Source organism: Calonectris borealis, chromosome 14, assembly GCF_964195595.1.
Source record: "Calonectris borealis chromosome 14, bCalBor7.hap1.2, whole genome shotgun sequence".
NCBI lineage: Eukaryota > Metazoa > Chordata > Aves > Procellariiformes > Procellariidae > Calonectris > Calonectris borealis.
In genome coordinates this window covers 2,543,265-2,559,036 of record NC_134325.1, presented here as the reverse complement: position 1 = coordinate 2,559,036, position 15,772 = coordinate 2,543,265, and the positions used below count along the sequence as shown (strand labels likewise).

The 15,772-nt window shown below is 38.8% G+C and overlaps 1 protein-coding gene across 1 annotated transcript in view; it reads right to left on the bottom strand.

The window, feature by feature from the left end:
- Positions 1-2,237: 2,237 nt before the first annotated feature.
- The window catches only part of MUC2 (mucin 2, oligomeric mucus/gel-forming), a 53,685-nt gene continuing 40,150 nt past the window's right edge, over positions 2,238-15,772 (bottom strand). The window contains exons 34-53 of the mRNA XM_075163824.1: positions 15,011-15,427; positions 14,463-14,764; positions 13,149-13,323; positions 12,344-12,591; positions 11,027-11,210; positions 10,691-10,895; positions 10,200-10,378; positions 9,707-9,709; positions 9,522-9,591; positions 9,100-9,200; positions 8,905-8,936; positions 8,553-8,730; positions 7,840-7,944; positions 7,181-7,221; positions 6,400-6,522; positions 5,853-5,951; positions 5,060-5,188; positions 4,356-4,395; positions 3,935-4,064; positions 2,238-2,493 (exon numbers count right to left, since the gene is read on the bottom strand). Coding sequence (XP_075019925.1) covers positions 2,238-2,493; positions 3,935-4,064; positions 4,356-4,395; positions 5,060-5,188; positions 5,853-5,951; positions 6,400-6,522; positions 7,181-7,221; positions 7,840-7,944; positions 8,553-8,730; positions 8,905-8,936; positions 9,100-9,200; positions 9,522-9,591; positions 9,707-9,709; positions 10,200-10,378; positions 10,691-10,895; positions 11,027-11,210; positions 12,344-12,591; positions 13,149-13,323; positions 14,463-14,764; positions 15,011-15,427 — 3,017 coding nt within the window. The remainder of the gene's footprint in view (positions 2,494-3,934; positions 4,065-4,355; positions 4,396-5,059; positions 5,189-5,852; positions 5,952-6,399; positions 6,523-7,180; positions 7,222-7,839; positions 7,945-8,552; positions 8,731-8,904; positions 8,937-9,099; positions 9,201-9,521; positions 9,592-9,706; positions 9,710-10,199; positions 10,379-10,690; positions 10,896-11,026; positions 11,211-12,343; positions 12,592-13,148; positions 13,324-14,462; positions 14,765-15,010; positions 15,428-15,772) is intronic.

Below are 15,772 nucleotides of genomic sequence, written 5' to 3'. Positions count from 1 at the left end.
AGAAAGGGGTGGAGGTTTGACATGTACAGTTTGACCTGGAACAGCCAAGCACTTCTAAGTAAGAATTCTCTGACAGCACCCGCTTGGGAGCCTGCTTATGGGCAGCACTGACCCAGCACCAGAACTGAAGGGTCTGCTATAATAATCCAGAGCACTGTAGGGGACACCATCCTGTGCATGCATGTAAATTCCTGTCGGAATAATTTTTTTCAGTGTTTACTAAGAGCATACAAGTGTCTGTGGGGAAATACCAGCATTCATTCTTCTCAGAGATAAAACTCTCTACTTGATGAAGTACAAACTCCCATTTGGAGGCAGTTTGCTTTTTTGCATCCGAAGTAATTTTACATTCTTAGCCATAGACTGCCCTGCAGTGGCGAAGCCAAAATCTGCATCCTTACTGACTTTTATACAGGACCTTTTAACTTTCTTATTTAGAAGTAGTTTGCCCAACACTAGAATGGACAGAAAGAGCCCGTGAAACTACAGAACAAATGAAAAAAATGAAGCAAGGGAGATTTTAGTCTTCAGTGTACATATAGGGTGCAGCAAAATGTCACTACTGACTTGGAATATTTTATCTTTTTTTTCACAGGAAACAAGGCAGATTTGATCACACCTTGTATCTGTTTGTCTCCAGAAGCTATTTCCTGACTTCAGCCAAACTTAACTGCAAAAATGAAGACCTCAAACACAGCTAAATGTCAACAAATTTTGAGAAAAGTTGTTTTTGCAAACAATTCGAGGAAAAGCATGGCTCTAGTGTCAGCACAGAAATTGTTAGACAACAAAGAATCCACAGAGGAGAGTAACCTTGTAAATGCCCCAGGAGAAAAGTCTCAGTCACATCTCACAGTGAACCTAGTGCTAGAAATCGTTAGAAACCCATACTAAAGCAGAAACCAGACTTCATTGGTTCTGGAGCTTGCTTTGTAAACTGAAGAAACTTCCTTCTTCTTAGATCAGCTACCTCTCCCCCTACACAGAATTTAGCGCTCTAATCATAATATTCTAAAGATGCAAAACTTCTGGAGTTTCATTTTCTGTGCATTCCTACCAGTGCCTGCATTCTAAGCTACAACACATTTGGCAGGGCTAGTAGTAGCACAAAATGGTGCCACCAATTCTTTAGGTAACAAAGATGCTTGTATTCAGGTTGGCTGTGGCTCAAGCAATTACTTGAAGTTCTCAGAAGAGTAAAGCAAAATTAGTGTTCATTAACAGAGACAAAATAATACCACAACAGAAGGTGTGGATTACCCTCATTGTACCCCAGAGGATTCAAGAGACATGTCCATCTCTCAGCTAATCTCCTTCAGCTCCCCTTACAGTAAGATCAGATAAACAGGCACTTTAGAATGCAATTCAGTTAACCTCCTTCGGATATGTCCTTTGTTGTGAGACAAATGAATGTCAAAAATGGCTATTTCTCTCCAGTTTCTGTGGCTATTTCTCTCCATTTTCTGTGGCTATTTCTCTCCATTTTCTGTGGCTATTTCTCTCCATTTTCTGTGGAGGAAGCCTAGGATTACTGGCTCAGAGACAGGAATTTGGAGACCTCTTCTCATAGTACTAACTATACCTCCCTCAAGCGCTGTGAATGAACTTCGTATTCTCATAGCCGAGGCACTATTTTCTTAGTGAAAATACACAATTGTGATGAACTGAGACAATTCTAACATACACAGCCCTGCTAAAATGAGAACTGGTATGCTGAACTAGAAGTTTCTCTGAGTCATCTGAATCACTTCATGATGCATTATTCATCTTTGGCTTTGTTCTGGCAGACAGCATCAACTTCTGCCCCACCTTTCACATTGGGTCCTCCAGACAGTACCTTCTGATATTTCAGTTTTTATGGAGCCAGAAATAGATACCCCAAAAATTTAGGAAATACGTAAGTTGACTTCCTATAATTTCAACAAGAACTTTGCTTGTCTTAAAACTCAGGCTCACCAAGACAGAACATGAGTAAGTACAAAACCCATGTTTTTTGAAATGTGCTTTTAATCATTCAGTGAAAATAAGCTGATTATAAAAGGATCCAAAAGGCTGTGCACTTGGAAGAATACAAATTTGTGTTCTTATTTTGTGCACAAATAAATAGAGCACTGTTAAAAACAATCAGAGAACAAACAGGATGCAGTAACTGGGAAAAGCAAAGTTCAAAAGTAGTCAAGGAAGATGAGAATAGTGCATAGTCCTTTTAGTTGAATGCTGTTAGTTTTTTTTCCCCTTCATTTTGATGTTAAGCTGATGGCCCTCTTGATTCGGTTCAGAGTGCTCGCCTGGTCGTTTTCTTCTGTGATCTGCAGCTCACTGGATTGTGAGCTGCTGCATTCAGTATCTTGACAGCTGCAGCTTTCCACGGATATATACCTGTGTAAGATTGAATGTCCAGTGGGGCATTTCAGTTCCACTTCCTTCACAGTAGACCTTGATTCCCTGCAGCAGGCACAGCTGTGCTCCATAGAATTGGCCTCAGCAGAGTATCTGTTAACATGGAAAATGGCAACATTACTCTGTGCCAGAAGCCAACATACAGAGGAGAGGGTGAAATTAGGTACAGAAATTAGGTACAGAACTCCGTGAAAAGTTTGGAATAATATGGAGAAGAGCCACAGTTGTGGCTAAGGAAAGTGCTAAGCTCATCTGACAGAGCAGTGATTATAATATGCTTTTAAAATTCATTGCATTTGCTGAGATTTTTTCTGGTAAAACAATTAGTATCAAAGTCCTAGTAAAAAAACCCAGCGAGTTCTAAGAGCTCAGCTTCCTTAGATTGCACTCATCATCCCAGCGCTGGTGGATATTGAATGAACAATGAACCAGATGAACAATTGAGGGCAGACAAAGCCCTGACCTGAATAAGAAAACTGCATAGACAAGTGGCTACAATGCCAATGGCAATGGCATCACATCAATCAATTGCCTACAAGGGCTACAATTGCATCAAGTGAATCAAAGTGCGTATCCCAAACCAGGCAGTGTTAATAGGAAGGGGAAGCAGCAGCTCTTTCTCTTCCTATCTCACAGCAAAGCATTTTTTACAGCCTTGTGTTCATCAGCTTCCCAAGCACCGTTCCTAACCTGCAGAATCTGTCAATATCAGGCTATAAACTGTGTCAAGAGCCACCTTTTTCTTGTATTTGTGTGCAGAGGCAACCACAGCAAGACTTCAAGGTGATAAGGTATTTCAAAATGTTAATAAACCCACTGGCTAACTGGGGTTCAATCTGAGATTAAAGATCAGTTTTCTCCCATGTAAGGTGCCCTGTGGCATATTCAGTGATAAGCAGCAAATGAACAGTTTCTTTGGGGAGTTAGAATTGTGTTTTTCCAGTGTTTTAATAGCTCAGTACCAGGTGTCCTACTAGCCACTTTCTTATAGCCACTTTCTTGTAGATTCTCTCATGTCAGGGAAAAACATACAGTGAAACTACTCTACTAACGCCACCCCTAAAGCATTTGGGTTTTAATTTTTTTACTGTATAAAAGTTGCGCATGTTTGAATCTTCCTTTAAAAGATGTATGTGTATTTCATTCTAGATGTTAATTATTGAGAAGTAGCTTTTCAGCTTATGAGCATCAGGTCTGGCTGCTCTCTGGGCTCATTCCCATTACAGGAAATAATCCGTGTTCTTGTGTGATGATTTCTAGCCAAGGTGGTCTGACACACAAGCCAGCTCTTAACGGATGAATAGACCGTATTATAGCTGTCTGAATCCAAAGGCAATTTAATGCACTTTTCTGCTTTGTATTAAGACGAATCAACTGTTCAGTCACAGATTTCATTATTTTGTGCCCATGATTTGGGGACCTGATCATTTCAGGTCTTCTATCATTCTGTAGTCTACCTATTTATTGTTCCTTTTATATAAACAAACTCAGTGCCAGCAGAATTCAAATCTCATTGTCCGATCAGTTTACTTACAGCGAGAAGGTTCCACATGTTCCTTCACATTCAGTCATGACAACTCTGTCCACAGAACGGCAGCCCTTATAGGTGATAAAGTCTTTTCTTTGACGGACAATGCACGGTGTTTGACTATCCAGAGGTGCACCTATAGAGAAAGGTCAGAAAATACTTCCAGTGAAATAGCTCCAGAAGTTCCTTGCTGTTCAGCGCTCTCTGGCCTTCACTAGTGCACTCAAGGAATCGTCTTAAGTGGTCTTTCTGCTTCAGTTTAAACTTTCCCAGAGAGATCGGACAGTAAATGCTTGGAATAACAAATATAAATATAAAAGTATATATTTAAATACAAGCATATCAGCCTCTATAGCTGGAAAATGGGTTGATTTAAGAAGAAAATTCATTCTCTGTATTGTTGATTCAGGTACACTGTCATACTTACAGGTTTTGCAACAACCGTTAGGTAAGAATGTAATAGTTCCCTAAAAGAACAAAGAAACAGGAAAAATAATATTATTTCTTTCCTTGTATTAAAGAGGCTTTTAGGCCAATAACTGAGGAGAGCAATTCCTCAATGGCTGGAAATAACCAGCAAAAACTGTAGCATTGATCTGAATAAACAAAGATAATGGTCTCTTCCAGACTTGAAATCTACCAATCTACAAAAGATTGTGGAAATAAGGATAATGCTTCGAAGGAAGTTAATATCATGCAATTTTTCCTCAGAAACAATTCCAAAAAATGTTTTCTCAGAGACTTCTGTATTTGAATGGGGAGTATGCATGGTTTACTGGCAGCCTACTGACTGAACAGCTTGTGTTTCTGTAACATTCAAGAAAACATGGTTCTTGTTCAGACAGGATCCCACACAAAGCAGTCAGAGGACTTTGTATCTCAGTACTGACCAGTGTTTTGGCTACTGAGAGACAGCTCAGATATAAGCCTCGAACTCTCACCCAGATATCTTATTTTATACACTTTATAGGTCTGTGCATGGATGCAGCAGAAATTCTTGCCCTTGGGACTGAAAAACTTTGGTGAAAGGTCACCAGAGCTTAATTTGACTCTTGTTGCTAGTTAGGTGGCTGAACTAAACTGAAGTAATCTATGCATTGAGTAGAGGGTAAGTTTTCTATATTTACTTACAGGTTTGCAGCTGTCCTCATTGAATGCTGGGCAGGTAATCTCAGAAGTGGAAGAGATAAACTGGTTGTGGATATTTACACAGCTGTAAATGGTGCAGTTGTTGTAAGGATCATTTTTAAACTCTCCAGGCTGCAAGCGAAATACAAAATGTAATAAGGAAAGCTGAAGGGAGCTCAGACAAATTTCCTGTCCTCTGACAATGATTTTCCTCTTGTTTCCCATTCAATTATTTTTAGGTTAAGAGTCATTTTGGATACAGATTATTACATGTATTGCAGTATTGCATACATGGAGAGAATCTTTAGTTTTACATGGGATTTTCCTTGGAAAAGAAAAATCCCTCTAAAATATGTAGAGTACATTAGAGTTAACAAAATCATCCGTGCCAATGGATTTTGCCTAGGGAAAACTTAACTGTTATATGGTAATTAAGAACAATCCTAAACTTTCACCCTACAGGGGCAATAAAATTGTTTCATATGCAGGCTTTACTAGTGTTTTTCAGTACACAGAAATCAAATAATATAGAAAAGCCCAAGCTTCCAGACATCGCAAGAAAAACCCTTCCAATGGTATTGGATTTGTCATTCCAGGAAGAGTCTTCCAGAAAATTTGATTTCATGAGTCCTTTCTTCAGGCCAAAAAATCATACATAGGCTTTGCTTTAGGTGAGCCTCTGACCTTTCAAGGTGCAAACTTACACTAAGCCTTATCTCTGAGAAGGAGATGTTCCCTCTCTGAAAGGGGGAACTTTACAAATTTGGTAGAGACTTAAGATGTAGAACATACTTACACTCAAGATGAGGACAGAATTTTTTGCTGTACGTATAACACACTTAGTCTGCACACATCTTCCACAACATTCACCTTTCACTGGTTGAAGTTCATATCCCTAGATATTAAAATTAATTAAAAATGAAAGTACTATGATAGACGCATTTTTGAGAAATAAATGAAAACATACTAACCCATTAATTGATTATGCTTTGAAGTGCACTCTAGATTTGTGCCTTTCTGTGTTCCAACCCAACAGAAGACAAGTAACAAAAGCAGGCTATAGATGGAATAAATTAAAGCACTATACTAAATATGCCAAATAATTACATATCACTCCATTAAGTGCTCTACAGAAATTTCCCAGCTAATCCTCCCGATGTGAACTGAATACTGTAAGTTACATAGTCAAGCTTCGCGCAATGGATTGCTCAAGGACAGTGGGTATCCATGTTGGAGTTGGACTCTAGATTTCTGCTCCCTGTCCTTTGCTTATACCACTCATTGATCAAACTGCTTTTCACATACATGGGGGTTTTTTTGTTTGTTTTAAGTTTGTCACTTACTGGTTTACAATACACGTTGCATGGAATATGTTCACATGAGATGATATTCAGTTGAGAGCTGACGTTAACTTCGTTAGTGCAGAAACAATTCTGACACTTATCAACAAAGACTGAGGAATTAGGCTATAAATTTTGAGAAAAAAAGATTCATATATTAATGAGATATGACATGTGTGACAGACATTTCTTAATTTCCAAAAAATCTGTAAACGAAGCAATGGAAAAGGAAACAATTATAAACATTATTGGATAGTTGTTTGGCTAGCCATTTATGAAGACGACATTTTAAATATTGAATTTAATTTAACATGTGTCTTTATTGAAGTCCTATATAGCAATGATAAACTCAGATATTAAAAGGACAGGTGTCATACAAATATCTGCAATAAAACAATTACTAGATCCAACAGAATTTATTAGGAATCTAAGACTGTTTAGAATAATACTTATTTAGAAATCTTTTCATTTTTGAAAGCAGAGTCTTAAAACTGCAATAACGTGCTGACAGTAAATGTGGACTGACTTTTTAACATGCATGCACACTTAACTCTAAACCCAAATCTCTCTCTGATACTGACATACAAACAACTCTTCAGTGTCTTTCATACACAGCAACCTTTTCAGAAAAGAATTAGACTCTGAAATTGATGAACTCCTGACAGGAATTTGAAAATTCCTAAAATATTGATTATACTAGATAAACCTCCTCATAGCACTTCTGATCAAGTATACTAACTGGTCTTTTAAGCATTTTCAGAAGACTGTTGAAACAGGAACTTACCAAGAACTCAGCATTCTGATGTACACAAACCCTCTTGGGAACTGTTAACAAGCAAGGAATTAGGTAGTTACATAGGGGGAAAAAAAAAAAAGGTCTTCATCCCACTGTAGTCAAACTCATTTCTTCCACAGTGAATTACAATGCATATGGTTAAATACATTGGTTATTCCCCATTTCTGGTAGAAGATATGACATATATAAAGTATAAGAGCAAATACTGCATGTGCAAAAAGGGAGGAAGATTTGGCCCAATATACGCAGTCCAGTTCACAGCCAAGAATGTCCAATTAACAGGTACAAGTAGTTGTTGTTTCAATTATCAAGAACAAAACAGACTCTGTAAAGCTATCTTCTTTTGGGGATGCTTACAGGGCCATTTTGCTAGATTGAGCTGAGACCACAGTCCCAGTTAATTCTGTAGCTGTTCTTACATGTACTTAGAACCAGGAAAATTGAACTTGAGCCACCTGAGCTATATCTGACTTTGTAGTACTTCATCATAACCATAGCAGTAGTAACCAATGTTAATAGTAACAAATTTGTAGAATCTGTGTTTATTACCTCTTTCAATAGGCTATTTTATACAGTCTTGCTAAGTGTGATGCTAAATTATGTAATACATAATGTTAATCTTTGTAATATATTTCCAAGGGACTTACCACACTGGTACACAGGACAGCACTGACCACTGGGAATATGAGAATGAACTTCAAATCCCAGTGTACACTTGGGGGCTTTAGCTGTGCACAAGCTTGTATTGCATTCTGAAAAAAAAAGGAATAAGCCAGGGAGTACACTAAATCATGGCTACTGGAAATAGGCATCTATCAAAGCACTTAGGATAGACTTTCCAGTGCTAGAAAACAATCCAGATCCTTTCCAAAGAAACAAATGGCAGGAAGAGGACACATTTTTCCTAGTGAAACCAGGCACTGGATTGGGGGACTACACTAGTTTATGAAACTTTTTCTACTGTGTAATTACCAAGTGTTAAAAGTGTCACAATTATTTGCAGAGAAGTAGTGGACAACTGTTACTCTGTCCACAGTTGTAAGCAACTGCTGCACGATGAAAACCCACATAGAATTCCATAAGCTATCTGCATTTTACTTGAATAAAATGTGGTCCTGAACTCAAGAACTATAGATTCAGTTATGTTGAGTCCCACGGTTGTAAATTCAACTATGCTGAGTCATTGAAACATTAAAATGTATTTTCCCTAACACTGGGCAAGCTGATTTTAAAAATCATGAGGGAAGATACCATTTTGTGACTCCCTGCTACAGGTCTCTGGTGCTAAAGTAGTTCAGTTTTCTTTTCCTTTCTATTCCTAAAAGGTATAGAAAGACTAGAAACAAAAGTATAAACTCACTGCAGGTGACAATGGGGCAGCAGGAGTCTTCAGAATTTACTTCATTGACCTCATAGAAGCCTTCTCCATCACAGCTGGTGTTACTTTGTTTGGCACATTCATGAGGCTCACATACAATGCCGTTTTCACCTTCCAGACAAATACAGTCCTTACAGTCCACTGTAAACTTTTCTCCAAACTGTCATTAAAGAAAATAAAGTGAGTGATTGCATGGTCACCAATTGAAAAGAACAGAAGTAAAAACAGGAGTGAAAAGTTGGGAGACCACAAAACAAGACTGCACCAGTGGAGACCACTCTCCTCTCCCCACCCGCAGCCTCTACTTGAAATACAAAAGCATATGGCAGCATACCTCTCTTGGTATCTTATCCACTCCAACACAGCCTGTGAAAATATCAAAATAAATTTCCATTACCACTCATAGAACAGTAGACATCTCTACTATATGTTGTATAAGTACTGCGTACAGTCAGATTGATGTTGCATACATGAGACGAAACAACAAAGAGGAAACAAACATGCATCCAAGTGAAACAGTAAAACTCACCACAGGTTTTCACGCAGACATCCACACCAGAGTCATACAGCATTGTTCCATTAGGACAGAAACAGCCTTCCACTTGTTTAGTTGAGGTTTCATCTTGTTGACTGTATGAGAGAAAATATTCAGAGGAGCACCACTACTGTCATAGGCACGCAGAAGGAGATTATGCCAAATAACCTTTCACTGAAGATACAGTAGCAAATGATTTACATATTTGCGATTTAGAGATTATCAGTGCTCATGTTTGGTATAGCCAAACAACATAAACAGTAGAGGCACCCAGATTTAGCATCAAGAGAACAGTGGTACCAAATTTGACAGTCAGTTTAAGACACGACAGGAGGTTGATTTATCTCATCCATCTATGCATTAGATATGACTGAACAGTTGTATGAGCTATAACTAACAGTGAAGGAATTATTTACCTTGATTTGCAGGTTATCTCTTTAATAGGACCACATGCTCTGTATTCTTTATCTGAAGGGCATTTATAAGCTGGAATGGGAGAATAAAAAGGAGGAAGAGCTCAATAACAGTATCATATAAAAGGCCCATGACCTTATGCCAAGAAATTAAGCACTGACTACTCATTTTCCTGTGTATCTTTGACAACCTTGAGAACCAAAGAAGAAAAAAAACCAGATGTCAGACTCACGCCTCTGAATGGAATTATTTTATGCAATTTAGCCATAGAGATATAGCACCACACTTTACATTAAGGAGATAAAGCCAAGAGTCTACATCTTGATTACAATTTTTTTCATCATTTCAGTCTCTTTTGCACCCTCTCAGCTGAAAATGAATGCATATGTCACTAAATACGGAGTGATCTGCTGATGCCTGCAAAACACAAAACTGCCTATGTACAAAAAAGTATCTACTGATACAGATGTTTCTGGCACAGTTAATGTATATTTTTGCAGGCTCATTTATCATTTCCATTGTTAAAAATGTTATCTATAAATTACTTAAAGAAAGCAACTGGTGTGAATTATTTGCCTTCATTGCTCGGAAAGCAATATGACTTACCGTTAGGACATTATTGCCAAAAGGATTCCATATAAGCTTCCCTAATAGTTCAAGATGAATGACCAAATACTTACAGCAAACACCATTGGTATGACTTCTCCAGTCAATGCATACACTTTGATCAGCACAGGTGGCAGCATAGATCTGCAGACTTGAGCATTCCAGGTCTAAGTTGGGAAGTACACAACTATCAAAAACACAGGCTGCGTAGTACCTCTCAGGCTGGACAAAGCCATGGCATGGCTCGAACACACTAGAAACAGAAACATTTATCATTATTAGGTACTCTGTTTTCTGCCGAGTGTGAGAAAAGGCAAGAGTATAGGACGGTGGAGGGCAGAGAGTGTAGAAGAACGTGAGAACATCAAGAAAGGTTAATGTAGCAGCTAGAGGGTTGGAAGCAAACTATCAGCAAAGAATGACCTCTAGAAACAGTAAAAGGAATGGAAGCAACCCGCAAAGCTACAAGAGCAATAGTTAGAAACACTTTTCATTGAGAAATGAATCCTAAAATTGCCACTTAATTTGAAGATCAAAGGTTTATAAACCCCAGAGGAACATCTACCTTCCCAAAAGAAGCTCGCAGATGGAAGATTCTTTGCAAGGCCGCGTTGGGGTTATGCTAGGTGCTTTTGAAGGTATGAGGCCTGGAGAGCACTGTGGTTTGGAGGGATCAACAACTTGCCAATGATCTGCCATGGTTTCACAGTTTTCTGCAATGTTTCCATTTGGCAACATGCAGTCATCTGCTGTGTTGTTATTGCAAATACCTAAAATTGGTAAGGGGAGAAAGAATTCATTCATGGATTTGTTATCAAATTCCATTCATCTTTGTGGCAGGGCTGTCATTTACCTGTTTGTGGTTTTCTGAGAGTACAAAAATTACAAGAGTAAGCCTTACCACACTGTCCATGAGTGTTGTTGCCAAACAGGCTGTAGGGCATTCTGATAGAAAAGGACAAGCCATTGTAGGTCACATTCATTTTTAGTTCAGGAATTTCCACTACACGATTTATGCCTGACTCATAGATGCTCAAGCCAAATTTTTTATAAGGCAAAGCCACTGCCTGTTTGTTCACTGTTACCTAATAAATAAAAGAAAACAGAAGAGAGACATATATTTAGTTTGACTTTAGAAAACTATTGACTGTTCATTACTTTGCATTGGAGATAGGATATAAAGGCAAATAACATGCTTTTAGTTTGCAACAAGTGTCCCTGTGTTTCCTTTTATGTTACTGGAAAGTCGAACCCTTTTTCTCTGAGCCAAAAGGCCTATCAGCCACTGATAAACTAGGCTAAAATTCAGAGTTTAAACCAGCTAAATTCTAACACTCAACAGATTTATTAGAGTGACTATGGCATTGAGGACACCCATGAAAGTGCAATATAAAATTCTCCTAAATTCCTAATGCACACAGTTTTAACTTTCTTGGCATAATAGGAACATGCTTGTAGGAAAATTAAATGAAAGAAATAAGCCCAAATCTCTATTATTTATTTAAATACAGTAGCCATGATATACCTACGGAACTAACACTACTACTTTTACTCAGCAATGGTAGATTTCCTTGCTTTGGAGAAAAAAAAAGAGGTCTAAATGTTGCAAATTTTCAACAATATGCTGCAACCTAACTTGTAATATTCCCACACAGTAATGTACAAAAATAAACCAAACAAACCCCACAAAAGCCTAAAAAACCCCACTTCTCAATTTTGAAGCCCCAAAGCTGGGGCATCATGTTTATCAATGAAACAAACACATAAGAGCCCCTATTCTGAAAAATTAAAAAGGTGACACCAATCAAAGCTAGTAATAGTACTTTTTAAAAATGCTTAAGTCCAGTACTTTATTGTTATGTCTAGTTTACGTTGTATTTTCCCATTAAACATTTATTATTTTCCTTTCTTACATTAATTATAAATGAGTTCATTTTATATCCTTAACTCAGCAATTTGTCCACGATTGTGTATTTAGGAGAGGGAAGGCACTGCAAGTATTTGAGATAAGAAAGGGAAGAAGTTGTATAAATTTTCTACCGTATTCGGAGTCAAAAAAGCAGTCCTTCAAAGAACTCCTATTTTATAATCCAAACTGTATTAAATCTAAAACACACATTCTTTTTAAATTTTTTTTCCTAACATTGTGAATATAATTATCAGATTGATGCTATATTAATATTTTAATCAAAAAATCAAAGGTAACATTCTCCAATACCTCTACTTGTAGAGTATTTGGCTTGACTGTTGCCATGCGCACTTCCTGAGTTTCGTGTCTCACAATGAGCGTTCGAGGACAAGAGACTACATCCCGGGTATCACAGTGGTAGTTATCAATGTAGACACCGAAGTTGTCAACTTTCTTATGAATCTCTTCCACAAGGACGTATGTGCAATTCCCTTGATAGCTGTAGTACACTCCATCAAAAGTCATGTAATGCGGGTCTCCCCAGCCAGTGCAGTAGCCTACAAAAACATACAGCTAGGTTAGCTTCTTATGGCAACATACAGAATCAGACCAGACTACAAATAAAATTTGTAGGTGTGGGATTCATCTCATCTAACTTTAAGCATTTAAATTTTTAAAGCGTATATGTCAATGCATGAGCTCATTATCTCATCAATAACAGAGAAAAACAGGCACTTTCAGGGCACAGTTCATCTGACATTTCTGATAGACAACTGAGAATAGGATTAACTGCACCCAAGATATACCTTTACCGATAGTCTGAACAAGTAACTCTGTAAGCTTCTACCCTATAGATGTCTGCATCTGGACATTTAAATCTTGCCTTGGGAGACCAATTTATTGTACTAACAAAAGGGTTATGTAGAAATGATGACATATGAAGTAAAAGCCCCCGATTAGCTAAAAAGAATCAATGAAACACTCCAAACAGACCAACACTAGAAGTCTGAGGGTCACAGTCTTGTGCGATACTTGTCCCCTGATAAATATTATTGCTCTTGACACTAGTATTGTTCCCACAGGAGATAAAATATTCAACAAAATATATACTTACAGTCACACTCCCAGTGCCAACAGCATCCATCCTCATCAATGACTTGCACAGGAGAAAGCCCATTGGCACATGTAGGTTTAGGAGGTGGGTTACAGATTATGGGAACCACCTGGACTATGTTGTCTTCTATACATACTGCCTTAGTGCAGTTACAGAGCCACCATGACTCACCTGGCTGTGTTTGGAAAGAGAGGGGGAGGGGGAAGAGAGAGAAACCTTATGTCAGTCAGACTGACAACAGTTATGCCTGAATATCTTTTGCAGAGTTCTAAAACGCTCTATGTTTATCAACAATTTTTCCCCCACCAGAACTCTGAAAATGGGAAGGAAGTGCAGCAGTCAGCACCATCAAAGCCTGCAAGATGAGCTAGCACTACTGAGAGCTACTAAGTGAAAAGCATTACATGTAAAAGTCAAGACAGTAACCTGACATGGGAATTGCCTTTTTTAGTTTCAGCTATCTAAAAGTTAGATGTCTGATCTAGTCTCATCACCTAGAGTCCCTCTCTAATCAACAGTGAAAGACACTGATAAATATCAGTGATCAATGAATGCCTAGAACAGATTAATACCTAAAGCTACAGTGAATACCAGTTATTTGGGGAGTAACACCTAAGGTGATTACGTGCGTGCATTGTGATTGTATGCATTTTTTCTATCTTCCACCAGTTTTGCAGCCATGTGTAATTTTTATCCCTGCAGATTTACTGAGCAAGTTGGTAGGCATCTAAGCTGCGAGGAGGCTTTAGAAATGTACAAGACATCAGCTTGTCTGTGTCGGAGGTGGAGGGTTCCAAAAAACTCAGAACTCGGAGTCAAATTTCACAAGCATTTGAATGTGGTGATCTGTTTCACAGTCCTCTCCTGAAACTAGACTATGACAAAGTATGACTCATTCCAAACTCAGACTAGTTCAGCCCTGTGGTTTCTTGTTGGACTGCGCTGTAAATACACAAACAACTTTTCCCCACTCTGGACTTATTCAAAAGCAGAAACAGAAGAGATAGTTTAGCACCATGTAGTCCTTGGTTACCTCTTCATCAAAACTATCCTACAGTAAAGAAAAACATTGAGCTGTGATCTAAATCCTTGAAGAAAACTTTTTTTAAACTATCCTTGAAGAACTAATAGCAGTATATAAGCAGTCAAACCAAATATCATTGGAAGTCATGCTGATACCACAGAAAACAGAAAGAAATAGAATGGATTGATTAATCCAGATTAATACCTACTCTGTAGGTTACTAACATGGAAATTATGTGCCTAGTCTCCATCCAAAGCAGAATGCTAAAACAACTCATGAAATCTACTCACCGCATAAGATTCATTAGGGAAAATAGAACAATTTTTTCCAGGAGTGGTTGGTGGTGGACTTGTAGTTGAACTTGAAGCACTGAGTGGAGTAACTGTACTGTACGTAGAACTTCCTGCAAAGGTGACTGCACTTGATGTGGCAGTTGGCCCAGAAGTACTAGCTGAGCCAGAGGAAACAATTTCGGTGGTGGTGGTGGTTGCAGTGATAGTGGTAAAATTACTAGAGGTTGTTCCTGAAGTGGTGGTAAAAGATTCTGTTAGAGTTGTACCAGAGGTGGTGAATGACACGGAGCTGGTTGGTACTGATGGCGAAGATACAGCAGTGCTAGCGGTAGACCCTAGGGAGGATGGTCCTGAGGTTGTGGTGGAGGTGATGGCAGTTGATCTTGTCAGAGTAGTGTGAATTGCAGTGGTTGTCATTGGGCTACCAGTTTTCGTTACTATCGTGGTGCTGTGGGGTGGGGTTTCCGAGGGAGTGGGGCCCGAAGTGGTGGTTTTGGTGGTCGATCCTGTTTCAGTGACTCCAGAGGTGGTGACTGGCACTGGGCTTGTTGATAGCGACAGTGGTGGTACACTAGTGCTGGCTGTAGGCTCTGGGGAGGATGGTCCTGAGGTTGTGGTGCTGGTGGTGGTGGTAGGTGATCCTGTTGGAGGGCTCCCAGTGCTCGTGGTACTGGTCTCATGGCTGGTTGTTTTCGTTACTATCGTGGTACGGTGGGGAGGGGTTCCTGAGGGAGTGGGGCCCGAAGTGGTGGTTTTGGTGGTCGATCCTGTTTCAGTGACTCCAGAGGTGGTGACTGGCACTGGGCTTGTTGATACCCATGGCGTTGACTGTTGAATAGTGGTGCCTATGGCAGACACTGTACTTTCTATTTCTGTCGTTCTAGTTGTTGGCAGTGGGGTAGCTGAAGAAGTAAGTGTAGTACTCGTCTTTGGTGGTGTTTCTGATTCAGGTGTTGTACCCTCTTTAAGACAGGGAGAAAACACAGTATGTTATTTTAAGTAGGCAAATTGCATTTGTTATTAACTTCATTTCATTTTCTAATAAGCAAATGAAATTCAACAATCCTAAGCATAAGGTATTTACACAGGAATAAAGCAGAAACTCTTTTAGTAATGGCTTTTGCATAACAGAGGAATTTTTTTTTTAAAATTTCCTATATTTTGCATGGGAGACATTATGTAAACGCTTTATCAATGATCAATGTCAGATGGAACAGCTGTTAAAACTTTATACTGCAGAGAAGAGTTCAGCAGTCCTAAATCTGGGGGAATTCATTGAGTGGGTCAGTGAACTCTGGTTAATTCTG